The following is a 27,993-nucleotide window of genomic DNA, read 5'->3' as shown; positions in this document are numbered from 1 at the left end:
CAGCCACCTCTGGTCAAGTGATCAAGCTGTCAACTAGCTTCTCTAGGGTAAGGTTTCAGGTCAGCGGGAGTGTATAAAGACAGGTGCCAAGCCGGAGACGGCAGAGACAACAGAGAATGGCAAAGGGGCAATCAGATCCTTCCTGCCACCTCCTAGGATGGAGCCCTGAGGAGCCTTAAGGAGGCCCTGTGCTTCCTCCACCCTGGCTGGACTCACAGGTAAGACCCCATCTCCACCCTGCCTTCCTCCAAGTTCTCCCCTCACAGCCGCCCAGAGAGCAGCCAGGAGCTGTCAGGGTTCACCAGCAGTAGCAGGACAGAGCCCGTAGAGATTGAGACAAGACGGAATTGCAGCCCTGATGAGGGTGCTGTGGCCGGGCTGGGACTCAACCCCAACACCTGTGTCACTCACCCAGGACTCGCTTCCCCCTTGCTCTGCTGGCTGCCCCTGCTATGATTTAGCAAATCCCCGTAGATGGGATGTGGCTTTCTCCTTAGTCTGACCCAGACTCCCCAGGATTCTTCCAGAGTATAAAACCCTTTCCCCATGAGAACCCCTTTCCTGAGAAGGGGTTGGGGGGCACCCCTGGCTCTGCTCAGACAGCTTCCTTGGTGGGGATGCAGTAGAGGCTTTGCTAGGAGGGTGGGGTCGGGCACAGCATCCCAGAACAGGGTCCTCTGAACCCTGATTCAGAACCACCATGGAGAACTTGTTTCTAATGCAGATTCCCAGGCCCCAGCTCAGCCCTATATCGGGATCTCTGGGGTTGAGGGCCACGAATCCACTCAGTAAACAAGCAGCTCCAGGATCCTGAGCTCTCCTGGAGGTCTGAGACTCTGGGTGGTGAAGAGGCAGGGGCTCTGGACTCCAATCCCAGCTTCACTCTTTAGCCTTATGATTAGCTGAAGCCCTCGAAGCCCCAGGGCCCTTGTGTTTGAAATGGAGACAATCATAGCGATGTAGCCTTATAAATAGGGTTGAATTAGTCAGTGCCTGTAAAGCCCTCAGCTCAATGCCTGATATGGAAGCACATGAACGGGGCACCACTATGCTGTGTCATAGAGGCTAGAACTCCCCATTCCTCACATGCCCCAGCAGGGCGACAAGGAGGAGGGTTCTGCCCCATGCTTCACTTTCACAAAGGTCTGCTGGTGCTCCCCAAGTACCAATGTAGCAATTCAGGAGGCTAGAGTAAAGGGGGGAGGAGGTTGGGGAGCATTGACCTCAGAGCCCCTACCTGGGCCAACTGTGGTCTCCCCCACCCCACCCCAACTTAACCAGTCAAAGTCTAGAGCCCTCCCTGCCTGAGCCCATGCCCATCCCTCCCACAGAGGGGTCAGGACAGCCTCTAGAATGGGCTCCGGCTCCATCCCTTGCCTCTGCTCTTGTCCGAGTTCAGGCTCCTCCACCACTTGCTGCCTCCCATCAACCTCCTCACTGGTCTCTTAGCCTCTAGTCACTCCCTTCTAATCCATCCTCTACATCTGCACCACCATGATCCAAACACAGGAATGATGGTGTCATTCCTCAACTTGAGAACCACGAACAAGTCCCCTTTCTCTGCTAGATTAAGTATAGCTGTGGCATCTGAGGCCCTCAAAGAACAACATCTCATCTTGTTGCCCATTTCTCCACCTCAGCAAGTGGGGGTCTGTTGGTCAACTGATCTTCCCTGGGCCATCCCTGTACCAGGCTGCACAGAGCAGCAAGATAAGTAGCCCCTGTCCCAGATTTAGGGCCCCATCTAGGGGGGAAACCATTGCAGTTAATGGGCTAATTCTAAAGAAGGTGTAGGACAGAGGCAGCTGAGGACAGAGGAGGTTCAGAATGGAAGCAGTGCTTGACAGTCAGCCCCTGCTCAGGGGACACAGGTGTCCCCAGGGAGACAGACCCAGCCCATAGGGCAAAGCCCACAAAGTGCTCCCTGCAGGGCCTGAACACTCCACACCAGGGGCCAAGGGCAGGGGATGCACCGAGTCACACAGCCCTGGACGAATCCCACCTCTGCTCCTCAGTTCATAACTCATAAGTGGAAGTGTAGGCTTCTTGTATTAGAGCCTGGGTGGCTTCCAGAGGTTTGAAGAAGGGACACTCGTACAGCCTATAAGAGACACTAGAGAACACAAGCCCCAGGGTCTCTCCAAGAGAAGGTCTCTGCCTTAAGAGTCAGGATCTCAAATTCCTGAATCTGAGGTTCAGAGCAGTCCCGCTCCTGTCAGAGGAGGGAAGAGCAAGGGACATGCCAGGGCTCCAGGGAAGCAGGGCTAACAGGATGCAGGCACTGAGAGAGGCAGGTGCTCCAACACATACCGCACATGCATTCCAGCCCCGGACAGAGGAGCCACAGCCTCCCTGCTGGGGACTGGGCCTGCCTGGCAGCTTCGGGGCTTCTGCAGGGCAAAAGGGAGTGAGGAAGGAGGCAGGTGGAGGCCACGTTCCCCTAGCACATCTGCAGTGCTGTCCAGGTTCAGCTCCACACCAGCCTCCCAAGGAGCCAAATTCTCCTTGGACCCTCTCAGGGAGGCAGCACAGAAAGGCAGACAGATAGGCGGTGTGGGGAGCACTGCAGAGGGAGCCCGAGGCCCCACTGTGCCAGGTGCACGGATCTCAGCCTCTCTGGGCACATTTTCTTCCTCTGCCAAACTGGACAGTGATGCCTGCCCAGCCTTCCTCACCAAGCTGTTGTTCCATAGGCTTAGCATTTAATTCCCCAGAGACGGGGTTGGCATATAATTAAGTAACTGTGAAGGGCTTTGACTGTCCTCAGCAAAAAGGGAAGATGGTAGATACCCACACTCCCACTTCCACTGGGGCCCCTGAGTAGAATGACCCGTGAAGGGAGCTTTATTGCCTTCACAAGAAACTGGCTGGAGTACTGTGAATTTGAGGAAGTCTCTTTCCATCTTAAGCCTTTCTTTGCTCATCTGTCAGATGGATTTAAACACTGTCCTGGCCTCTTTCCAAGGCTGTTTCAAGCCCAGCAGAGCAGAGTGGACCAGGCCCTGACACTGGTGGCTGGTAGTACTGAGCAAGCCAACATTTCCAAGCCTTGGTTTGCTCACCGAAAAGCAGGGGAGAAAAGGGGGAAAGCTGCCTCTCGGGAAAGTTGTGAGAATTCGGTGAGATCGTGTCATAAAGCTCCACTGCAAAGGCCTCGCAGCCCAGTAGCCATTCCCTCCTCCTACCTGAAGCCGGGCCTGGACTCTCACTCAAGCTTGTGCCCTTCCCTGAACCTGGAACTCCCCTCCCACTTCTCCAGCTGCTGACATCCTGCCCACCTTTCAAAGCCCTCCTTCCACCTCTCACCATGAAACTGTTCTAATTCCACCTCTCAAACAAGAGAGAGGGTTTCTCCCTCCTTTGAGTCCCTTCTTGATGGTTCCCTCCTTCGGACATGATCCAGCCCATCCAGCCCGACAGTTATTTGTGGGTTTGTCACAAGACTCCTTGAGAGTCCCCTGTGGGCAGGTCACACAGACTACTCTTCTCCAGATTTCCTGGAGCGCCAAGCACAGAACTTAGCATGAAGTGGGTCATAGGGAGGTCCACAGGTCATGGCAAGGACTTTGGACTTTGTTCTGAATAATGGTGGGGGCATAGTGGGTGAAGAATTTTTAAAAAGGGAAGTGACATGATCTGAATTATGCTTGGACACTAGATGAGGTCCCCATGCAGAAAATTAGCATTTGCTGTTCAGACCCAACATTCCAGAATCAATGCCTAATTCCCTTTATAGCTTGGTGACTATCAAAATGCATAAAATCATGGTATGTTAATTATATCTCAATTTTAAAAGCTTTAGAAATAAAAATGAATCTTAAATGCAACTTTATGCTGGGAAACATCAAAATAAAAGCACCCCCATCCTCAAAGCAGGATTCAAAGCTGTTCCTCTACATTAGACCCAGGCTTCCAGACCGGGACCCAGCAGCTGGTGAGCTCCAATCTCAACCCATCCCCCCCATCTCACCTTCCTTGTTCTCTTCAGATAATTCTACACCTATCAGTCTTCCTGAATATAAGCTCCTTGACAGCAAGGGCCAAACATGATTCGTTCCATATCCTTCCTTCCCTAGTACCTACCAGAGTGGTCAAGAAATATCTGATCATTAAGATAGTCACTTACACCTTAACATGAATTAAAACATCAGCTCCTTAAGAACAGACTTCTCCAGGGAAAGGTGACAACAGGCTTAAGAGTCCAAGGAGCCGTGTGGGTTGAGAAGACAGCACAGGGAGAACCAGAGCTGCAGGCGGCAGTCCTGAAAGAAGCTTCAAATGGTCACCACTATCTTTTGGCATCCAATTTACCACTGGTGAACAGGTAATATACTATTCTCATTTACCCAAGAGACGTTAAATAACATATCCAAGGTCCTATAACCCATCATTAAGCCGGGAAGACAGGGCAGGAACTTGAGTTTCCTCACCACAGGACTAGAGGATTTTCTGTTACTATAAAGAAGGGGCGCACACGCTGCCCTCTTCACAACTCTGTGGGACTGGCCCTGGCTCCAGGGGTGAGGATGCTGACGGGTCCAGGATCCCAGCACACAATGGGGTGGTACGGGAGTTGGGGTGCCAGTGGGTGTGAACTGCTAAGAGATGGCATCAGTACCAAAGGCCTCATGCCTAGAAGTCCAGATTCTAAGAACGCAGGGCAACAGGTGTGCCAGCTTCCCAAGGTAAGCAAGGCTAAACCAGGACCCTCAGATGTAAACATGGCTCTCGTCCACAAGCAGTAAGATGGGGGCAGGCACAAATGCTCCCCTGGGGGCAGGGAGGAGGCACATTCCCTTGACCAAGGCTGATCCTCCTCTGGCTTCTGAGAAGCTCATCCTTCTGAGGGTGTAAGAAGTGTGAGTAAAGAAAGGGCATGTGCTGAGCCAGGGAGGTCAGCAGACACCACCACAGAGATCAGTGGCAGGACCCCCTCAGCCCCACCTCCCTGGGAGGCAGAGCAGCAGACTGGCCTGGGGCTGGTCTCCACAGCAGAGCATCAGCCCAGGAGTCCTACAATGTTGGGAGGAAATACTTCTAGTCACAGACTCAATGCCCTTAGTGACAGAAGGAATTACAGGCTGAGAAGGATTTTAAGTAAACAGATACCTGAGTATATTCAGATAGACTTAGAAAAAAAAAAAGCACTTCATCCAAGATGATCAGCAGTTTAATTGAGCCACGAGGCATGTTTACTTTGTTGGGTTGGGATGAAGGACCAGACTCTCCACACACCTCGGGGAGCAGACCTTTCCCAGAAAGCAGCTGGGTGCTGGGGAAGGAGAACGGGGTTGGGGTGTGGAGTCAGCACCAGATCTGTCCCTGCCTGAGCCAAGGTTTCCTCCTCTAGACAATGAGGACCCATCTCAGCAGGGGGAAGAGGAGGAGGGGGCAGGGTGAGGATGGCAGGAGAAAAGGGAGGAAAATGACCTGTTTTTATAAATCAAATCCACAGAGCTAAGCATGGCCATGCCCAGGCTTTTCACTTATAAATCCCCTCCTGGTGCTGAGAGGAGCCTGGGGACTGGCCCAGAGGGCACAGGTGCCAACCCCTCCCCGGGCCTGTCTCTTGCAGCCTCCTCCATGCACTGAAGCCCAGGCCCACAGAGCAGCCTCTCTCCTTGGACCTCCACTGGGCCCTGGAGGGACTGAGCCTCTGGGACCATGGTTGGACTGAAGCCTTCAGAGGTGCCTCCCACAACGGCGGTGAAGTTCCTGGGGGCGGGCATGGCAGCCTGCTTTGCTGACCTTATCACCTTCCCACTGGACACGGCCAAGGTCCGCCTGCAGGTAGGTGCCCTTTGGCCAAGGGTCACTGATGACATCAATGGAGAGGCTGAGTTCTCCACCGCAGCACCTCCAGCATCTGCCCGCCTGCTCTTCCTCACAGAGAACCCTGAGCAGGCCACTCACCCCACTGCCCACGACCCTGCCTCGCTGCCTGCCCATCACCATCACCCGAGACCAAAAGATCTTAATTCCTTGGCATGATGTGCCAGGGCCTTTCATGGCCTTGCCTGCTTTGTAAACCATAAAGTGAGAAGAAGGAGGAAGGAAGCAGTGTGTGAGTTTGGGCAAGCCACTGACCACCTGTAGTGAGAAAAAGTCTGCCCTCCTTTTTCCCTGAGGATCCAACACCACACCATGTACAACAGTTTGCAAGATGGAAACTGCTGCATAAACCTATCATTTTTACTGGGATGTGACACTATGATCATGCTTGTTCTGAGGTTCAGCCCCAGGCAGGCCCCCTTGCACACAGCCCCATCCACCCCCTACCAAGCTCCTCACGCTGCTGCGGGGTGTCCCTCAGATCCAGGGGGAGAACCAGGCGGCCCGGGCAGCCCAGATTGCGCAGTACCGCGGCGTGCTGGGTACCATCCTGACCATGGTACGCACCGAGGGCCCCCGCAGCCTCTACAATGGGCTGGTTGCCGGCCTGCAGCGCCAGATGAGCTTCGCCTCCATCCGCATCGGCCTCTACGACTCTGTCAAGCAGTTCTACACCCCCAAGGGCTCGGATCGTGAGTGCCGGGGTGGGGTGGGTGCAGAAGCAGAATCTAGGCTGAGGGTCAGGAGACCAGGGCAGTGCGACTTAGGCAGAGCTGGAAGTGGGGAGCTGGTAACAGATGCTCAGGAGACTGAGCCTCCATCAAGGAAGCTCCAGAGCCCTGGCCCAGGGAAGGCAGGCACCAGGCAGGGGCGGCCCCCAGAGATCAGCATCAGGCCCACAGGGGTGCTGGGTGGCAGAACACTGGCCCACTCACTCTCCTCCTCTCCAGACTCCAGCATCGCTACCCGGATTTTGGCAGGCTGCACCACCGGGGCCATGGCAGTAACCTGTGCCCAGCCTACTGACGTGGTGAAGGTCCGATTTCAGGCCAGTGTGCACGGTGGGTCCCGGAGCAACAGGAAGTACAGTGGGACAATGGATGCCTATAGGACCATCGCCAGGGAGGAAGGAGTCCGGGGCCTGTGGAAAGGTAGGTCTGGACTCCAGGTTCATAGAGCCTTCGGCAGAGATTTTCCTACTCTAGGGCTGGGGCAGGAAACTGAGCAACGAGGGGAGCTCCCAGCATGTGGATTCCAGTGATTCCAAAGGAACATCCCAGCCATCCCCACATCCCAATTGACATGCCACACTGGCCCAAATTCAGCTCACTTTGCCAACCTGTCACCATATACAGGGCTGCGAGGGAGACTGAAATGAAATAGAAGGCACCCTCGTGGCTCTCACACAGAGAAATGGGACATGTCAAGGAGCAGCCATTCCACAGGGCAGGATGTGCTAGGTTCACACAGAGGTGCAGGGCTGGAGGTTGGGAGAGACAATGTGGACTTGGATGGGGGAGGGTAACATGAAAGTTGGGCCTCAAGGGCTCAGCAGTCTCTTGGTGCATAGAGATGGGTGGGAAGGGCCTCCCCAACAAAGACCTACGACGGGTGACTGCAGGGCATGGAGCAGAAACAGAGGCCACTGGGGAAGCAGCCATGAGGAGGGGGTCTTCCTTGAGAACAAGGCTTTAGGGGTTTCCTACGTGTCTAAGTAGTGGCCCCCTTGACAAATGCTGGAGTCTCTCCCACACATGGCCAGGGCTCACATGAAGCTTGCAGGAGAAACAGTGACCCAGTGAAGGTTAAGGGCAGGACACCTGGGTCACAGCCTTACTTGCTGGGTGCCCTCCTGGGGCCCATCCCTCATCTGTGAAACCAGGGGGTTGGTCTTGATGCTTTCCAAGGGCCATGCCAGGAAGACACTCTGTCACTGTTCCAAGAGCTCAGCCTCCCTTTCCCAAAGAAATACTTCCTTTTCTGGTTCTAGCCAGGTCTCAGGGAGGCATATTTTAATTTTGATAGATGTTGTAGATCATCCTTCAAAATGTGGCCTAAACAAACACAAGAGGGCCTCTCTGTCTTCTGTCTCTAAGATGGACATGATAATCTGAGTTTTTAACACTGGAAAGGAAACTGTGGAATCAGCCCACCTGAGGTAGGCTCCTCTGAGAACAGTGGAATGGGGCACAATGTCCCCCAAACTGGGGCCTGTGGCCTTGCAGCCAGGATTGTCCACTTCTCCTATTCCCCACTCATCAGCCTCACCCCTTTCCTCACAGGAACTCTGCCCAACATCACGAGGAATGCCATCGTCAACTGTGCTGAGATGGTGACCTACGACGTCATCAAGGAGAAGCTGCTAGACTATCACCTGCTCACTGGTGAGGCCCTGGGCTCCAGGCAGACAGCCCTCCCACAGCAGGGAGGGAACCCAGGACTCTACAGAGTGGACACCACCCAGAGAAGACTGGGCTTTAGAAGGAGTGTAGAGAGGGGCAGTGCCCAGTACATCATTATGACAAGTAGGAAAGAAGCCTGGACAGGAGGCCAGGGACTTGGATTCCAGGCTGACACCACTTCTTCCCATGCACCTTTAGGCAAGGGTCACCTTCTGACTTCAGTTTCCTCAAACGAGATGGTTGGGCTGGATTAGCTTCCACCTCTGGGATGACCCAGTTCTGTTTCTCGAGTTCTTACCAAGAGCTCCACCCTGGGTACTGTGAGCGATTTGGAGAACAGTATCCTTATGCTCAAGGAGTTCAGTTTCTTTAGGGACAATGAACACACAGAGAACAGAAAGCAAGAGCATGACCATCTCCCAGCCCAATATTTGCTTTTCCCTTCCCCACTACAGACAACTTCCCTTGCCACTTTGTCTCTGCCTTTGGAGCCGGCTTCTGTGCCACAGTGGTGGCCTCCCCAGTAGATGTGGTGAAGACCCGGTACATGAACTCGCTGCCAGGCCAGTACCACAGCCCCTTGGACTGTATGCTGAAGCTAGTGACCCAGGAAGGCCCCACAGCCTTCTATAAGGGGTGAGCCTCCCCTCCTGCCTCCGCATTCTCTCCCAGAGAGAGAACTCAGGCCTCCCTCCACACCTTCCTTCCTTCCCTCCATGCAGATTGTGCCCACATGGGTCCATCTGGAAATGCAGTGGTGGACAGCACAGATGTAAATGCCACAGAGAACAAGTATAAAGACCTACAGAAATTTTTAAAGAGGGTGGACCAAGTCTGATTTGGAGTCAGAGAGGCTTATCTGAGAAAAAGGAGTGTAGGCATAGGTCAAAGTGCCAGCTCCAAACATACTGGGCAGGTAAAAAGGAGGAGAAGCTGGTTGGTAATCCTGAGAGTTTTCCCTGACCCTCTGCCAGTACCGTCGGTCCCCAGGGGTGGCAGCCCAAATGCCCAATGTGCTTCATGTTTTCCCGCTTCTTTGTCTCGGCATTAAGTGTTCCCTCTGGGTGGAATGCCTTTCCTACACCATCTACACCTTCTAAATCTTAGCCGTCCTTCAAGACTAGTTCAAATGCCACCTCCTCCCTAACACTCTCAGGTATAAATTTTTCTCCCTGTGAACTTCAGCAATACTTCCTTGATACCATTTTTATGGTATCTACCACTTCCTACTTTGTAATACAGTATTTGTAAGTTTAGATTATCCCCCATGCTAGAATGCAAGCTCCTTTCAGCCAAGGACTGGTGGCTTATAGTTACCCCTTGAACGAGAGGATTAAGAGGGCTGACCCTATACAGCTGCAGACGTGTACGATTTATAGTCAGCCCTCCACATATGCAGTTCCTCCACAGCCCTGGTTCCACATCCACAGATCCAACCAACCACAGATCGTGTAGTACTGTAGTATTTACTATTGAAAAAAGATCTGTGTAAGTGGACCCACACAGTTCAAACCTGTGTTGTTCAAGGGTCAACTGTATACATCTTTCATCTCCCAGAGTCCCCAGCACAAAGCCAGTGCTCTATAGGGTAGGTTATTAACAATCACCAGGACCAAAGTCACTAAGTGTTAGGCCTGGTGCTAAGCACTTCACATATATTATCTCAACACCCTCTTGAACTGGGTCATGTTCTCCACATTTACTGAGGAAGAGACTGAGATGCAGAAAGGTCAAGGAACTTGCCCAAGCTCACAAAGTTTAAATGGCAGAGTCCTGGTTCAAACCCAGACTGGTAGACGCCATGCAACAGCATGTCATCCACACCACACTAAGCTCTTTGCCCAGCGCTCTTACCTTCACCTCAGAGGAGAGTTTTCTGGTGCCCGGTGTTATACTGGACCTAACAAGCAAACACGTTCTTGACCCTGGGATGACGGCACAAAACCGAGTTTCAGCTGACAGTCCTTTTCCTATAAGTGCCTCCATTATTACACTCTTCAGCTGTAGCCACTTGTCTTGGTTTGTCCTTTCATTTGGACAACATGCATGGAGCATCTCGTGGGTGCTGGGCCCCGTGCTGTGCTTCCTTTGAAGAGCAGCCAACAAGTAAGTGACATGTAATGAGGATTTACTGATACCGAGCCCTGTGCTGCGTGCTGCACGTTCACTCATTCAGTCCTCTCAATGACTCTGTGGAGGAAAGACCATTATTGTCCTCACGTTACAGATAAGGAAACAGCCTGAGAAAAACTGAGTTCAAGAAACTGGTTGAGGAGAGAAGGGTTTAGCTCAGTGGTAGAGTGCATGCTTAGCATGCACAAGGTCCTAGGTTCAATTCCCAGTACCTCCACTGAAAAATAATTAAATAAGCCTGACTACCTCCCCCCACAATAACAAAAATAATAAAATTGAAAGAAACTGGTCAAGCTAGAATTTGAACCCAGGTCTCACCCCCGAGTTCACATTTGTTGCTCCCCGTGCTATACTCCCTGTGAAGGGCCCAGGCTGAGGTTCAGGAGAGGCCTCAGTGTGAGGTTCTGGTGCCCAGGCTGAGTCCCACAGAGCAAAGAGCAACCAGCCAAGCCAGGAGAGGGGATGGTCCAAGCAGAAGGAGCAACGTTGGCAAAGGTGTGGGAGGAAGGGTCTGGCAGGAGCTGAGAGGCAGGAGGGGATTCACGGAGAGAGGCTGAAGAAGACAGGGGCCAAGTCATGAGCTCTTCCCCTGAGATGGGGACTCTCCCAGCTGCTCTGTAATGGGACAGGCAGGCTCTTGGAAAATTAGCCAAATTTAGTGTCACATTGTTCTTGTTTTTGCCCAGCTAGAGGCAGGGGCCTCCTCAGGGGTGGCCACTCAGGTTGTAAATGAGCCCAGAAACACCCAGGTGCAAGATAAATCTTAGTTGAAAACACCTGACTCTAACAACCTCTATTTCTAGGGGGGGAATAACTGGCAACAATCACAGCTACCTGATAGAACTGTGAGAATTAACTGCCTGACACAGTAACTCAGCTCAAAAATGTTAGTTTCCTTCCCTTTCTTGACTCCAACTTCTGCCTAAATTCCTTCAGCAGAGAAGAAAGACTAAACAGTATCAGAAAATGCCGTGACTCACAGACGGCTAGCCCTGGGCAGGAACACCAAGAACGTGGCGAGCACGTGCATCTATGTGGGACTCAGTCCCCCCATCTGATACTGTGGTTGTTTCTCTCATCAGATTCACACCCTCCTTTTTGCGTCTGGGAGCCTGGAATGTGGTGATGTTTGTCACCTACGAGCAGCTGAAACGGGCCTTGATGGAAGTCCAGATGTTTCGGGAATCTCCATTTTGAATAAGAAGAGGCCACTTGATACTGAAGTAGGACAAAACCTGTTAAGGATGGAATAAAACTGTGGGTCCCTGCACACAAGGACACGGACCCACACATGTTTACAGAGCTGTTTACTTGCTGCTGACTCAAAAAACAGGAGAGGAGGAAGGATTTTGGTCTTCAGTGCTTTGTCTTAAGAACACCTTTGTTTTGCACTGACAAGATGGAAAATAAATTATATTAATTTGTGCAACCTGTTAGGTTGGCCGCCTAACATTTAGGCAAGAGGAAATAAACCAAAACAGATTCATTTGGATAAAATGGAAGTTTGCCAACTTATGTCCCCTGAAAAATCTGATCAGATGATGAGTTATAAACAGGAAAGACTGCAAGCATGGGACAGGAGCGGCATGTGATACATGTGGAAATCAGCTAAGGAGTCTAGAAGGGCACTGCCAAAGCTTTGGACCACAGCCTTCAATCAGCCATATTTGAAACGTGTCTGCTGTGTAGCATCCACTGGCATTCTAGGAAAGAGGAAAAAGAGAAAGTCTAGAACCTTTGTCAAAGGAGCACTGCTGGGTCAGCGTGAGGCTGAGATCTGTAAATGTTTGCTGATGACACTGGAGAAACAAGAGGGCAGCCTCGGTCTCCTTTCCTGTAAAATGGGAGTAACAATCCCTTCCCTACTTCACCTGGTATGTTATAAGGATCAAGGGAGAAGCTGGGCAAGAAAGCAGTTTGTAAAAGCAATAACTCTGTACAAGCACAAATGTAAGGACAAGGCCCTACGAAAGATTTTGCTGGTCAGTGAGGAAGTGCCTGGGACAATGCTTTTGAATGACACAGATGTCTAGAGGTGAGACCAAAGGAACCAGGAGCTGGGGGTGACTAAGTATGACGTGCAGCTGTGGGAGCCTCACTACCATGCAGCCCCCCACCCCCTGGACTATGAGGCACTTTAGAGGGTTTAGTTTAGGGATAAAGAGGTAAATGCTGGACTGAAAGCCTAAGTACCAGGTCCCAGAATTTTTAGAAAATGATTGTGACTCAATAAAGGAATTCACACCTTGAGTGTGGAATGAGAATAGCCACTTTTCTGCCTTCTTTCTTGGATGGAATTTCCCTTTCTCACTTCAGGCTTCCTGTTTGTCAGCACTGAGTCACATCGGGCCCAAACGCACACACTGCCTTCTACCCTAGGGATTCGGCTCCTCCATCTGTAAAAGGTGGGTTTGAACCAGATGACGTCCTTCTGAACTTAACTGGCCATATTTCACGTCGATAATAGGGACCCAGAATGCCAGTCCTTTTCTGCTCCTCAGCAGCCTATGTGGCTCTGGTGAAAAACTGGGTTCAAACCTCACCTTACACACACACTCACACACACTCCTAGTAACCTAATCACGGGGATCCTTGCACCTGAGTCCTATGGAGAAGTAGGAATGACAGTCCCCACCTCATAGGAAGTGCTCAGTGATGTGATCCCTCCTTCCCTGCTCTGACTCCTTTGCACCCTGGGGAAAAAAATGAATATCCACTTACCCTCAACACTTTCCTAAATCTAAATCATAATTTGAGATTATCTATATATACAAACGAAAAGTCCAAACAAAAATCAAAAAATTAAAAATTATTTTGATTTAATGTCCTGTTTGGTTTTCAAATAAAACCCATATTTATGGGGCAGGGTACAGTTCAGTGGTAGAGTGCATGCTTAGCATACACAAGGTCCTAAATTCAATCCCCAGTACTTCCATTAAAAATAAAAAATAAATAAACCTAATTACCTCCCCCAAAAAACAAAACAAACAAACAAAAAAACATTTAAAATTTTCTTTTCATTTGATGGCATGTGTAAATCATTTTTAAACTCCAAGTTGGTTTGTCTAAGTTCCTAGAGGCCAAGGACTATGTCTTCCATGAATTTCTATGTAGCAATGCTAACACACATCTGCTCAGAGCATACTATTCAGATGATGATGCTGAAACAGAGAGGATAAATGCTTCTGAGAGATATTTTGACTGGGATCAGAAGCCTAGTGGCTTCCAACTTCAGGCTTTTGGGGAAGGGAAAACAAGATTGGTGGGAGTGCTAACACAGCTGCTCCAGGTCTTTGCTCACAACCGGCCAACCCCTATCTTTAGAAGGAGTTAACATAAAATCTTTAATTAAAGGGTCCAGATATAAGGAAGCCACAAACAAACAAAACCAGATGGAACCAGCTGGGACCAAGATGGCAAGGAATCTGGCCTCCAACAGAAAAAGTCTTATTATATGTTGATTTTACTAAACTAGCATATTAAATGACACACCTATTGGTGGCCATGATCGGACATTAAGGACCAAAAAAGGATTAAAAGGGGGTGGCACCACCCCCCTCGGAAAAGCCCTGCCCCTTCCCTCTTAGGCTAATGCATATGCCTCCCCATTATTAGCTTCCCTCCTCCTCCCTGTGTTTTCACTCTTTAAAATTAAATCCCTCTCTGCAGGTGGGCAAGAAGTTGATCAGTGAACTTGGTTCCCACTTCTCCATTCTTTGGCCATGGGACAAAGCTTGTGCTGTCAGTCTCAGCTTTTGGTTTCATTATTCACCAACTTGAACACAAATGGAAAAAGAACCCTCCCTCACTGAGGCAGAGAGCCTCAGACGGACCCAAGCAGGGTCCATACAACTGAATTTGGTAACAGAAGGTCTTCTGAGGTTTACTGGGCAAAATACTACATCTCCTTCCCTGCTTGTTAAAGGCAGAGGTTGAACCAAATGACCTAAGACTCTAAAGTTCTGTAAGTCTAAGAATTAAAAGACAGCTTCCTCCAAGCCACAGGAATTCCCTTCCGAGTCCTACTCCCAATTTTTGCCATCAGGAATCCAGAGATGCAAACTCATGAGGTCAGATCACCAGCTGAGGCCACAGGGAAGCCACACGCATTCCCCCTCTGCACCCCTACCGACACTTACCTCCATCAAGTCATTCAAAATCTTACCGAACCAAACTTGGGTCTGCTTGCCCATGCACAGTAAAGCCAATCTACTGACACCAGGTTGTGCTGAAGAGAAGTGCAGCGTTTACTGCAGGGCATAGTGCAAGGAATTGGAGGCAGCCAGTGCTTAAAAAGCCTGAACTCCCTGATGGGTTCTGCAAAGCATTTTTAAGACAAGGTGAGGGAGGGGCGTCCCAGGGTAGTAGCTCGTGCACAATTCTCTGATTGGTTGATGGTGAGTTAACAGGGCGGTGTCACAGGAGTTAACATTATCAACCCCTATGCGCCAATAGGCCTGGGGGCTATGTGCTTGTGGTCATCAAGTAGTAAATTTCTTCCATCTGGTGGGGGTTTTAGCATCCATAAAACAACTCAGGAAATACGCATCAGATAACAATTATCTAGGTACTTCAGAGAGGAGCTAATGCAGAGGATATGGCGGAGGGGCCTGTCCCAGAAAGGGCCCATCCCAGAAAGGGCCCATCCCAGAAAGGGCCCATAGGGTCCTGCTTGTTACAAAAAGAAATCTGCTTTTTCATGCAACTTTCTAGTAGATCAGGCAAAAATGAGATAGTTTGGGCCCTGACGCAGTCACATTAGTGACACAGTGGGTAACTGACTTTACAGAATTCTTGTCAGGAAAAGTAATATTTTTAAAATGAATGTTTTATTCAGAAGGAATAAATGTTAAGTGAGGAAGTATAATTATATCTCTATAGATGAGTTAATTTGTGTCAAGACACTTTGAAAACTGCTGAGTGCTATACAAAGGAAAATATTCGTTGTGCATACCTTAAAAGTCACTAGGTGCTGAAGTGAACAAGGCCAGTCCTGCCTTCAAGGAGTTCATTGGGGTGGTAGGTGGTGGGGCAGGAAAGACAAATAAACCAGACAGAGTGATAAAAGCCACAGCAGAGAAATGCACATGGCACTCAAGAGCAGGAAGACAGATTAAGGACGCCTGACCTGGTTTGGGGGCAAGGACGCTTCTCTGAAGAAGACACCTAAAGGACAAGGAGTTATCCAAGCAAAAGAGGGGAAAGTCATTCTAGGCAGAGGGAATGACTTATACAAAGACCCAGAAAGAAGCAAGAACAAGGAACGTTCAAGTATTGCCAGCTGGCAGTATGGCTAGGTTGCAGACTAAAGGGAAGCAGTGGGAGAGATGGGGATGAAAAGTAAAACAGAAGCTCTGAAAGGCTGTAGAAGCCACATATTATGGACTGAATATTTGTCCCCCTAAAATTCACATGTTGAAGCCCTAACACACAATGAAATGATAGGTGGATGTTGGGCCTTTGGGAGGTAATTAAGTTTAGATGAGGTCATGAGGGTGGGGCCCCCATGATGGCATTAGGTTCCTTAGAAGAAGAGAAACCCAAGCTTGCTCTCTCCACCATGTGAGGACAGTGAAAAGGCTCTCTGCAGTCAGGAAGAGAGCCTCCACCAGGGAACCCAACGACAGGCACCTTGAGCCTCAGACTTTCCAGCCTCCAGAACAATGAGAAATAAACTCCTGTCATTAAAGCCACCGGGTCTATAGCATTTCTCACGGCAGGCTGAGCTGACTCAGACACCACATTAAGGAGCCTGGACTATTCTGAGCGGAAAGTGGAGACACTGAAGTATTTTAAGTAGGGGTGACTGGCTGCAGCGTAGAGAATGAATTACTGGAAGATGAGGCTGTTGTCAAAACCCAGATAAGAATACTGGAAGTGGGAGTTGAGTGAACAGAATAGTAATAATATCAATAAAAAGATTCCATTTGGAAGGAGTAGTGAGAGAAGAAAAGGATGATGTTCATGTGTTTGTAATAACATAGAGATACCCTCAATAATATTCCCAGCAAATCATTTTCTGGTCTCTGAACCAAACCACTTGGGTAGTAGCAGACTCACCATGTCCCCTCTGCCTAGGAGAGAGCTTTCTGATAATGAATCTAAGGCACAGACTTTGTAGTACTTATTGCCTCGCCCACTTATGTTATTTCTTAAACATATGCTGGATATAACATACATAGGGAACTTAGGTGCCCTTTGACAGGCTCCCACAGCCCTGGTCACACTGTACCCACCTGTCTGACAGCCAAGAGCCTGTAAATTCCTTGCAGGCATGCACAAAATCATATTTATGATTGTATCCCTGGCCCTTAACACAGTGCGTGAAATATCGCAAAATGAATGAGTGAATGAATGAGATTTTTAGTTAATTTTTAAGAATTGTGATAAAATGCACATAACAAAAAATCTACCATCTTAGTCATTTTTAAGTGTTCAGTTCAGTGACGTTAAATACATTTATAATGTTGTGCAATCATCCATCCCCAGAAATTTTTCATCTCACAAACCTGAAACACCATTCCCTTAAAACAGTAACGCTTCATTTCCCTCCCCCACGCAGCCCCTGGCAACCACCATTATACTTTCTATGAATTTTACTACTTTAGGTATCTCGTATCAGTGGAATCATATAGAATTTATCATTTTGTTGACAAGCTTATTTCACTTAGCATGATGTCTTCAAGGTTCACCTTTATAGCATGTGTCAGAATTTACTTCTTTTTAAAGGATGAAAAATACTCCATTACATGTATATGCCACTTATCCATCAATAGATACTTAGGGTTCTTCCTCCTTTTGGCTATTGTGAACAATGCTACTATGAAAATGGATGTACAAGTATCTCTTCAAGACCCTGCTTTCCCTTCTTCTGGGTATATACCCAGAAGTAGAATTGCTAGATCATACAGTAGGTCTATTTTCAATATTTGAGGAGCCGCCACACTGTTTTCCATGGTAGCTGCACCATTCTACATCCCCACCAAGTTCTACATATCCACACCAACACTTATTTTCCATTTTTAAAAATAATAACCATCCTAATGAGCGTGAAGTGGTATCTCATTGTAGTTTTGATTTGCATTTCCGTAATGATTAGTGATGTTGAGCACATTTTCACGTGCTTATTAGCCATCTGGATGTCTTTTTTGGAGAAATGTCTATTCAAGTCCTTTGCCCACCTTTGAATTGGGTCTTTGCTGTTGTTTTTGAGTTTCAGAAGTTCTCTATATATTCTGGATGTTAATCTCTTATCAAATATGTGACTTGCAAATATTTTCTACCATTCTGAAGGTTGTCTTTTTACTCTATTGATTGTGTCCTTTGATGCACATAAGTTTTTAGTTTTAATGAGCACCAATTTGTCTACATTTTCTTTAGTTGCCTGTGCCTTTGGTATCATACACAAGAAATCATTGCCAAATGTAGTGTTGTGAAGCCTTTATCCTATGTTTTCTTGTAAAAGTGTTATAATTTTAGATCTTATATTTAGGTCTTTGATCCATTTTGAGTTAATTTTTGTACATGATATTAGGTAAGGGTCCAAGTTCTCTCTAAAATGAACAAATTTTTAAGAGGTAAAGAAAAACCCCTTTCTAAAATAAGGCTTTGCTTTTGGGAACCAAAAACAATGAATAATCTGTTTGCAGGGATGGAAATCTCTTGACTATGAGTATACATCTGAATTCATGTAAATGTAATGAGTATGGAGCTTGTAATAAAAATCAAAGTTAGAATCCCAGCTCTAATAGTTATTGGCTGACATGGGTTAAATTCTTGGTCTTCTGAATCCTCAGTTTCTTTACGCATAAAATATAGGTAATAATTTTACAGAAGCAAAAATCCACAGCTTTATCAACTAAAAGTAGTAAACTTTATAGGAAACAAACTGGACTCCCTATGCATTGTTGGTGAAATGTAAGATGGTACAGTGACTTTGGAAAATTCTGAGTTTCTTAAAATATTATATATGTATCTACCATCTGATCCAGCCATCCTACTTTTAGTTATTAACCAAAGAGAAATGAAATCATATGTCCATACAAAGATCTGTATATCAATGTCCATAACAGCATTATTCATAATAGGCCCAAATGGAAATATGTAATCCAAATGCCCATCAGCTGGTGAGTTCACAAAAATGTTCTATATAATTGTGATGGAATACTACTCAGCAATAAAAAAGGAACAAACTACTGATACATGAGCCAACATGGGTGAAACTCAAAAAACATTACGTGAAGTGAAAGAAGCCAGACACCAAAGACTACATTGCATTTACATGAAAATTTTAGAAAATGCAAGCTGTAGAGAAAGAAAACATTAGTGGTTATTAAGGGCTAAATGTGAAGGAAATAAATGACTGCAAACAGACACAACAGAACTTTGTGGGTGATGGAGGTGATTTAAAACTGGACTGTGGTCACTGTTGCACAACTGTTTAAATTTACTAAGATTTAATTAAACTGCACACTTAGCAATGAGTGAATTGTATGGTATTTAAATTGTACCTAATAAGGCTGTTAAGAGTGAAAAAGGTTGTATCTTGGTTCATAGCAATAGCAAAAACTAGAAATAACTGAAATGTACATTGAATATATTCACACAATAGAGACTATACAGCAATGAGAATTGAACTACAACTTCATGTAATTTGGATGAATCTCACAAATATAATGTGCTCAGTGTGTTTTTCTTTCCTGCTATCTAGTCCCATTCCAGCTATAGTCTCCCAGCTGACAATTCCTTCTGCTTGTGTACAGACAATAAAGAAAACACACTTATCAAGCCTGACTGATCACGGTTTAAGTCAAGGCCCACTATTGCCAAACTGTGTGACATTAAGCAGGTGACTTAATCTCTTTGGCGCTATTCTTACAATGGAGGTTAATACCAGCCTCACAGAGATATGTGAGGTATTCACACTGAATCTGAACATAGTAATTGAACTAAATGATCATCTTTCCCGATCCTCCCATTACACTTTCCAAGACACTTTCAACCAAACAGCATGCATTGAGCGGCTACTGTATGTTGACTGAAGAAAAACGCACAACCTAAAAGTTAAGTTTTATTCAGGGACTCTTACCATAGCCCAGGAGACAGACTCCCAGATAGCTCTGAAGAACTGCTCTGCAGAGGTAACAGGGAAGCCAGGATAAGTAGGAGTTTTGGGCTGGGGAAAAACATGTAGTCGAATATTAAAACATTACTGTGAAACACAAAGAACAGACATCTCAAGTTAATGACTTTAGTGCTTTTCTATGTGTGGGAAGAAGCAAGAACTTGGGTTCACTGAAATTATCCCTTAGGAAAAAAAAAATTATCCCTTAGGTGTGCACCTTAACTATCTAAGGCCAGTAGTATCCAAAGCACAGAAAATGCTTCCTGTTTTTCTCCACCCCGAATCCCTCTCAGGGATCACCACGGTGGGACGCTGCAGTGGCTAATGGCTAATTTCTTCTAGAACTGGGATGGCGGGCAACATTCTTTGTTTACTAGAATGTCAGGCAACACTTCCTGACCACATGTAGAGCGGCCTTTAGACGGTTATGATACCAAAAACTTTGGAAATAGCTTTCTGCTCTACAGAAGCTTACAATGTCGTCAAGGAGCTGGCTTCCACAAATTCTTACAACAGTCCGGGACAGCCCACAAGGCTGAAAACAGAGGAAGAGGGAGACAGATGGTACGTAAAAGTAGGGACACAGAGTCCAAGGGCGAACAGAGACTTTCTCCTTCTACTCTCCACAAGCACGTGTTTGTCCGGCCACAGGACATAATTACTGGTTGTCTACGTCTGTCACCCCCATGATACCACCGACCACCTGAGGGCGACCCAGGTCTGGTTCATCTCCTACAGTCCCTTTCTCATGCAGGGTCCTACGCACGCAGCAGGTCCAGGCCCTGCTCGGCCTCTTCACTCGCTTCGCGCCTGCCCGCTGTAAGTGTCGGCGGGAGCGTCAAGCTCGGCGCCCCCTCCCCATCAGGGTCGGAAGTCCCCGGGGAACGCAAGGCTAAGCCGGCAGGCTGCGGGAAGCCCAGCCGCGCCCAGCGGCCGTTGGCGGGTTGCCGGCCACCTGCTGCTGCAGCCCGGATTGGCTCTTTCCTCCGGCCGTGCCGCGGCCTTAACCAATCGCCAGCGAGCCCTGTCGGGAGGCTCCGCCCCGTGGGAGCCCGCCCTTGCGCCGAGGGAAGAGCCGGTGGTTTGCCAGTAGGGTCGTGGAGTTGTGGGTAGCGGACTGGGTCTGTGAAAAGAGGGCGCACTCTTACACCCGAGCCTCTAGGAGCTGTTAGAAGGAGCCCTGAGGAGGGGAGCAGAGGCGTTTGTGACCCTAGCAGCCTTTGCTCCTTTCCTGGCGTCAGTCTTGCCATCCTCACAAAGAGGTTGGCGGAGCGAGGGGGTGACCCTACGGGAGAACAAAGGAGCAAGATACGGAGATTGGCTCCCGGAAATGGTAGTGGAGAAAGGCGCGGAGAAAACTCTAGGCCTGACGGTCTCTGCGGAAAGGGGGCGGCTAGAGCGCAGCCTCCCGGCCCTCGGAGCCCGTAGGCCCCGCCCTTGGATCCCGCAGGTCCCGCCCCCGAGGTCTAAGTAGCGCCGCAGCCTTACCGGATCCCTCTGCAAGACCCGTCAGCCGTGCCCTTGGATCAAGTACTGTCAGCGCTCCCAGGACGCGCCCTCCGTCCGACGACACACAGAGCGGCCTGCACTCCCGTGTTCTCCCTGCGGCCCGGTGAGCCCGGCTCCGGTCCGCTGCAGCCCTGTGCCCGCGACACCTTCCTAATGCCCGCTACGCCGGCCACGGGGCGCTACTCCTTTAATTTCACTCATCGCCTTCCGGCCTATTTTTAAATTTTTCCTGTCTTATGTTCTTTTTCTTTCCTTAACGCTCTTCTTTCGCCCTTTTCCCGTGTTACTTTTGTTCTTCACCTCTTGCGTTCAAATGGCTGTAATGTAAGCCTTCATCCTTCCAACCTCCCTCTGCTTGGCCAGGGTTGGGGGTGTGGGCTTCAGCAAGGACCAGAATGACTTCTCCCACCCTAGGCGGCCCCAGGCCATTCCTGGGGCTGTTTCTGCTGGCAGGAGGCTTTGAGCTGCTTGATGCGGCCCCTGCAAGGCCCTCTCCAGCCCCTCTAACCTCGCAACCCCGCTTCCTGGGCCTAGTTGACTCAGCTAGTCTCTGACCCATCATGACCCCCTCACAACACTCTACTCACCAGTCTGCTGACTGTTGGGGGATGCTTCTCCAGACTCCTGAGTTCCACTAAAGCAGCAGTCTTGAAGAGAGCAATTTGTAGTACCAAGGGAACAGACAGGGGAGGCAGGACTCCTGGGTTCATTTCCCCCCACCCCACCCTCCAGTGTGTTTCCCCCTCCAGTGTGTGCACTTGTTTAGTCCCCAGCTGCCTTGTGGGAATTGGACCTTGTTCCCTACCCACTCACCCCGAAGCAAGGACTGAGTGGGCAAGTGACCCCTTCCTTGCTGAGGTGTGGTCCTTTATGGCGTATTTCCCTTTCTAAACTCTCTTCCTTTGCCCCCACCCACAGGACACATAGTATGACCATTAGGTGTTTCGTCTCCCAGCCATTTTCTATGGAAAACCAAAGAGATCAGGCCATGATAGCCACAGGCAGCTTTGAAGAATGGGATGCCTTTAGAGAAGCTTGATCTTGAAAGCCTCACCTTACAAAGCCAGGTAAGAGTCCAGTCTAAGGGAGGGGTCTTCTACTGCTTCCTAGCCCTGTGGTCTGGGGGCAGGGTCAGCAGGACATAAAAATAACTAGCACCACCATCCTAGTAAAGTCACTCTTCAGAGTTCACAAAGCATTTTCTTACATCCCTGGTCTCATTCTGGCCCTTAAGCCAACCCTGACAAGCCAAGGATGGTAATCCCCATTTTACAAAGGAGAAGATAGAGGCCCAGTTGGGATAGTGATTAGCCCCAGGTCACCCTGCAAGTCAGCAGCAGAGCTAGGACAGAATTCTATTGTTCTATTTATGTATTGTTGAATTTTTGACTATCCTTGAGACTGAGATTAGTTATCAGGTGTACTTTTTAGGTCTTGAAACTGATTATTTGCTGGGGATTGTTATATATGATTAACTCTTTCTAGTTAGGCCTGAGTTTTATTTACTCCTCTTAGTAGGGTCTTTAGCACAGGGACCTTTACCTCCATACCCACACCTCTGAAGGACCTGACTTATGGTAAACACAAGGCAACATTCAAAATGGCAACTTAGCTTCTGTGCACTTGTCTCTGAGGTTGGCAGGGGCTGGGTCTTATTCTTCTCTGGCCCTTGCAACATACTACAACTCAGACCAAGGTCAGGACATGACTGACTCATGTCATCATGTTTCTGATATCCAGAGGAGGGATGCCATTCGCCTAAACCTTCTCAGAACTGTCATATGTCACAAGAGAGCTTGGGTGTTGGACTTCCTCTTGAAAGGCCCTGCCTGTGCCTGGGGCTGAGAAAACAGCGGTATGCACCAGTGCAAAACAAATAGCATAAGTTTTGGAGCCTGCATCCATAATGTGGAAGTCAGGACAGCCACCGCATAGGGTTGCTCTGAGGAGTAAGTGAACTAATAGAATGTGGCAAGCAGAGGAGTGGGGAAAGGTGTGGAGTACCACCTGGGGTATGAGGATGTCAGAGCAGGGAAGCTGGGAGTTCTGTAACACTGTCAACTCCCTCTGCCATTTAAGTGCCAGTCTTCACTGAGCCTTGTATGGGCCAGGCTCTAGAGAAACATGAATAAGGCCAGGCACCACCCTACAGGGGCTCCTGAGCAACTGAGTGGTGAGTAGCCCTAGATTTCCCTGTTTCCCAGCCACCTGGGGTGAGACGCCCAGGAGGAAGAAGCAGAGTGAGCTATTTGTTTCCATGGGTCTGTGTGTTCACTACTGACTCCCACCACATCATCCTCTGCTGGCCAGCTCCTTCCTTCTGGCCCCAGCAACAGGGGCAGCCAATCGGGCAAGCAGGGCTCAAAGCAGCATGTCCTATGTAGTAAAGAAATAAGCTCAGAAGGGAGAGAAGCAGGTCACCCTCCCGCACTGGGGTGCTGGGCTCACTTCCTCCTAAAGCAGAGGAGGGTGTTGCTCCAATTCTGAGAACAAAATGGAGCTTTTGGTTTCCTTTGTCACTCTAAATAGCTCTGACCTGCCCTTCCCCATCCCCACCTCTCATGAAGACATGACTACCTCTGTTGGAGGAGAGGAAACTGGCCACAGTGTCAGTTTTTCCTCCATCACACAGTAGACTGGGGGAGAGAGTCTAGCACCTACGCACTTACTCTTAGCCCTGAGAATTGCCCAGCGTCCTTCAAGGCCCAGCTAAGTCGTTTCTGATTACCCACCCTTTCTTCCTTCTGTTTCAGTAGAGTTGGTTGTTCCCTCCTCTGCATTTTGAGAGTATGTTCTGCAAGCCCCGAATGCAGCTTGAATCACCTGCCCACCCCTGTGCCAGACAATAAGCGCCCCTCTAGGATAGATATTGTCTCCTGCATCTCTGAACCAGCCCCTAGCAAAGAAGGCTCCTTGAAAGAGTGACTCTAGAGAGCCCAAGCTGTGGGAGGGCTGGTGGGGAAGGAAAAGAAGAAGACTGAAGGAGTCAAATTGGTCTTGTTCATTCCTTTTCTTCTAGATTTAGACAACTCTAGACCCATAGGAACCTCTTCTACTTAGAAATCTAGGGCACAAGCCTGTGGGTTTGTGCCTGTCAGGTCCTGGTCTGGCTGAAACCTTTTCCCCACTTCTGCCTGCCCTCCAGACAGATCCACAGAGTCAGGAATGCGGGGCTTAGTGCAAGATGTACCCAGCAGACGCAGGGCTGGGCCGGTGCTTGTTTGTGAGGCAGCACTAGAGAGCTGGGATCCAGACGCTGCCTGTGGTGAAAGGGAGGGAGCTCGTCACAAAATACAGATTTCCATCCTCCAGCCCGTATTTGAAACTGTGAAACTCACTCCTATTTGTCCTCCGGGGCTGCTCTGAGTCCTTGCTTAGGGAGGTGGTGCTATCTGGGAAGCTGGGGGAGGGATAGTCAGTGGGGAGAGTCTGGGGGTTCAGCTACTGATGGGGCTTCTCCTTGGCTTAGTTTCCTGCAGAGTTCCTCTGTCTCATCTTGTTGCTGATCAAAGGGGCCCCCTTCTTCAGTTTTTCTTCGGAGGTAGCAGGAAATCAGCATTATGGTTGGGTTTAAGGCTACAGATGTGCCCCCTACTGCCACTGTTAAGTTCCTGGGGGCTGGTACAGCTGCCTGCATTGCAGACCTCATCACCTTCCCCTTGGATACTGCTAAAGTCCGGCTACAGGTAAGGGGGTGACGCCCAGGGTTCTGATGGTGGCTAGTCTGCTCCTTCTCCAAGACACAGATTCCTCAAGGGCTAGTGGGGTGTTTGAGGCTGTAAATTTTAGAGCATAGGGATGACAGGAGATGGGGAGGGCAACCACCTGCCTTGGCCTTGCAGATCCAAGGAGAAAGGCAGGGGCCAGTGCAGGCTGCTGCCAGTGCCCAATACCGCGGCGTGCTGGGCACCATCCTGACTATGGTGCGCACCGAGGGCCCTCGCAGCCTCTACAATGGGCTGGTCGCCGGCCTGCAGCGCCAGATGAGCTTCGCCTCCGTCCGAATTGGCCTCTATGACTCTGTCAAGCAATTCTACACCAAGGGCTCTGAGCGTGAGTGTGGAGCTGGGCCACAGGCCTCTTGTCCTCTTCTCATTGATGGCTGATCCTAGTTCTTTTAGTTGCATAGTTCCTTTAGGCCCCAAGACACCTGAGAGGAATTTCAGAGGAACTGAGAACCAGAATGGGCCCTGATTCTTCTAATGATCCCTGAACACTTGGGCTATGCCAGGCTTCCAGCAGGGCATTATCTCATGACAGTCCTCACAGTCACCTCAGGAACAAGTGGTATCATCCCTGTGTTACAGATGAAGAAACTGAGGCTTGCCAGGGGGAAGGGACTTGGCCAAGGGCACACAACAAGAAGCTGGAAAACACACTTCTGCTTCCAAGGCCAGCATTCTTCCATTTCACCTCCTCAGCATGCCATGCCCACCCTGAGTTTTACACTTGTAGAAACTGAGAACCCAGATCAAAAGGTTGACTTTTCCCAAGATCACATGGCAGGGAGAAGTAGATCTGGGATAAGAACTCAAGTCCTGTGACTCCCAGTCCTTGAGAAAGCCTCTTCCCTTGGAGCCTGGGTTTTTATATTTGTCAAATGGAAATGATTCTGATTTCTCAGGGCTGTTGAGCAGATAAATTGAAGTGACTGAAAATGCTTTATGGAAGAAATCATTAAGTATCATTTTGTCCTACTCCTTGCTATGTCCCAGTGCCTAGCAATTAGTAGACACTCCCAGTGGTATTCTGTATAATGCAAAGAGTCCTTAGAACAGAGCTGGTTTGGGTCTTATTACAGAAAGACAAGAAGTTAGAGTGAAGATGAGAGATTACAGTGGTGCTTTTGGGGAGGAGAGGTGGCAAATGAGTGCAAGCCCAGCTGGCCACTAACCCCCACAGTTCCTCCACAGATGCTGGCATCGGGAGCCGCCTCCTGGCAGGCAGCACCACAGGTGCCTTGGCTGTGGCTGTGGCCCAGCCAACGGATGTGGTAAAGGTCCGGTTCCAAGCACAGGCCCGTACTGGAGGTGGCCAGAGGTACCAGAGCACTATTGAGGCCTATAAGATCATTGCGCAGGAGGAAGGGTTTCGGGGACTCTGGAAAGGTGTGTACAAGGTGTTTCGCCTTCCCCATCTTCCTCCTCCCCTTTTCCCTGGTCTCACATAGGGACCCCTTCCTCCTGTAGGGACCTCGCCCAATATTGCTCGAAATGCCATTGTCAACTGTGCTGAGCTGGTGACCTATGACCTCATCAAGGACACTCTCCTGAAGACCAATCTCATGACGGGTGAGTTTGGGTAGATAGTGCTGGGTCTCGCCCTTCCACTAACCCAGGAGCTGGTGTGGGTCTGGCTGCCTGAAGACCACATCTTTTCACCCTATTTCCCCTTTGCTTATGGAATGAGTTTCCCTTGCCGCCTTGACACCAACTGGGACAAAGTTTCCACCTTGCACATTGAGGCACTGAGGCTAGATTAGCAAAATGACTCCTCAAAATGACTCTTCTCAGGAGAGGTCCCAGCTGGAGTCTCTGTCTCTCTGAAACCACGAGACCCTAGCTACTTAAGTCATCTCTTTCCTTCTGGAATAATGAGGTGAGGAGTCCTGACTGCCTCACCTGCTCTCCCTCTTTGGCAGATGACCTTCCTTGCCACTTCACTTCCGCCTTCGGGGCGGGCTTCTGCACCACCATCATCGCCTCCCCCGTCGACGTGGTCAAGACGAGATACATGAACTCTGCCTTGGGCCAGTACAGCAGCGCTGGCCACTGTGCCCTCACCATGCTCCAGAAGGAGGGTCCCCGAGCCTTCTACAAAGGGTGAGCCTCCAACCCACCCCACCCAACCCCAGGCCTTCTGACTACCCGTACCTGTCACACAGGTGGGAAAGAACAACCTGGAACTGAGTGGCAACCAAGTGTCAAACCGTTTCTGATCCTGGTCCTGGTATTTCCCTGGCATCCTCGTGCTCTTAACTCCTTCCTCTCAGAGTTGCTATCATGCCTACTTTATTGCTGTTAAAATGGAGACTCACAGAGGATTCTTGCTCACCACCCACAGCTCCTTTCTCTGGACCCTCCCAACCTCCTTGGGACAGAGAAGTGGGTAGGGTTGGATGCAAGGGCCCAGCAGGGTGAGTGGGAGATGACCTGTGTTTTCTCCCCTCTAGGTTCATGCCCTCCTTTCTCCGACTCGGTTCCTGGAACGTGGTGATGTTCGTCACCTACGAGCAGCTGAAACGGGCCCTCATGGCTGCCTGCGCTTCCACGGAGGCTTCCTCTTGAGCCTCTCCTGCTGCTGACCTGACCACCTCCGGCTTTGGCTTCAGCTCCAGCCAGGCCCTGCTTCCCTTTTCCTCCTCCCCTCCCCTCTCTCCCAACCCCTTCCTCCTACTCCCTTTCCCACCACCTGCCTCCCTCTCCTCACGTTCTCACCCCTCAGCTCCTGTTGCCTCTCACAGTCCCCATGGAGTTAACCCCAGCTGACACTGAGGGAAACCTGGCACCGGCCAGGATCTCAAGCCCTCAGTCTCTTGAAAAGTTCAGCCCGACTCTTCCTCCTGCTCCCAAGCCCAGCTAGCACATCACTCATAAAACAAGCTCAACCTTGGTGTCTCCTCCCTCTGTCTGTTACCAGGGGTCTTGGTCTGATGGGCCAATTTTGGCACTTGGTGGGCAGGGGAAGAGCCACCAGACTTGGAAAGGGGGGTGTGACCCACCTTCTATCTCCAGCATCCAATCTGGGGTCTGTGGAAGTCATCTGGTCCACATCTCTTTCCTTACCAGGCCTTAGTCATCAATGGCCTTGGTCTCCACAGGTCATTTGAACTTTCCCTCACCAATGCCTGGTACTCCAGTGCCTGCCTTTTCAACCCCCTGGCCTATTTATCTGTAGAATGAGTATTATTCTCTCCCCTGCATCTCCTTTGCTGCTTGGAAGATTTAGAGGAACTTGGGAATCTTGATGCCACGTGCTTATTTTATTCCATTT

At 49.5% G+C, this 27,993-nt stretch overlaps 2 protein-coding genes across 5 annotated transcripts; both read left to right on the top strand.

Annotated features, from left to right (window-relative positions):
- The first annotated feature begins 106 nt into the window (after positions 1–106).
- Positions 107–11,796, top strand: UCP3 (uncoupling protein 3). 3 transcript variants are annotated; one of them, XM_010989437.3, is made up of 8 exons: positions 107–218; positions 4,152–4,324; positions 5,576–5,790; positions 6,314–6,524; positions 6,783–6,983; positions 8,115–8,216; positions 8,690–8,870; positions 11,450–11,564. In XM_010989437.3, the coding sequence occupies exons 3-8, from the start codon at positions 5,665–5,667 to the stop codon at positions 11,562–11,564; spliced, it is 936 nt and encodes a 311-aa protein (XP_010987739.1). In that variant the 5' UTR covers positions 107–218; positions 4,152–4,324; positions 5,576–5,664. The 3 variants fall into 3 exon arrangements, with proteins under 3 accessions (XP_010987739.1, XP_010987731.1, XP_010987747.1); XM_010989429.3 differs by having other exon boundaries at positions 4,077–4,324; XM_010989445.3 differs by lacking the exon at positions 4,152–4,324 and having other exon boundaries at positions 11,450–11,796.
- An 8,787-nt stretch (positions 11,797–20,583) lies between these two features.
- Positions 20,584–27,612, top strand: UCP2 (uncoupling protein 2). Of its 2 annotated transcripts, XM_010989417.3 has the most exons (8): positions 20,585–21,103; positions 21,919–22,067; positions 24,470–24,686; positions 24,843–25,053; positions 25,914–26,108; positions 26,190–26,291; positions 26,642–26,822; positions 27,173–27,612. In XM_010989417.3, exons 3-8 carry the CDS (start codon positions 24,561–24,563, stop codon positions 27,285–27,287), a joined length of 930 nt encoding a protein of 309 aa, XP_010987719.1. In that variant the 5' UTR covers positions 20,585–21,103; positions 21,919–22,067; positions 24,470–24,560; the 3' UTR covers positions 27,288–27,612. The 2 variants fall into 2 exon arrangements, with proteins under 2 accessions (XP_031302652.1, XP_010987719.1); XM_031446792.2 differs by lacking the exon at positions 25,914–26,108 and having other exon boundaries at positions 20,584–21,103.
- Positions 27,613–27,993: the final 381 nt, after the last annotated feature.

Source organism: Camelus dromedarius, chromosome 12 (assembly GCF_036321535.1).
Source record: "Camelus dromedarius isolate mCamDro1 chromosome 12, mCamDro1.pat, whole genome shotgun sequence".
Taxonomy (NCBI): domain Eukaryota; kingdom Metazoa; phylum Chordata; class Mammalia; order Artiodactyla; family Camelidae; genus Camelus; species Camelus dromedarius.
Note: the sequence above shows the minus strand (reverse complement) of the source record. Positions and strands in the feature narration are given on the sequence as shown.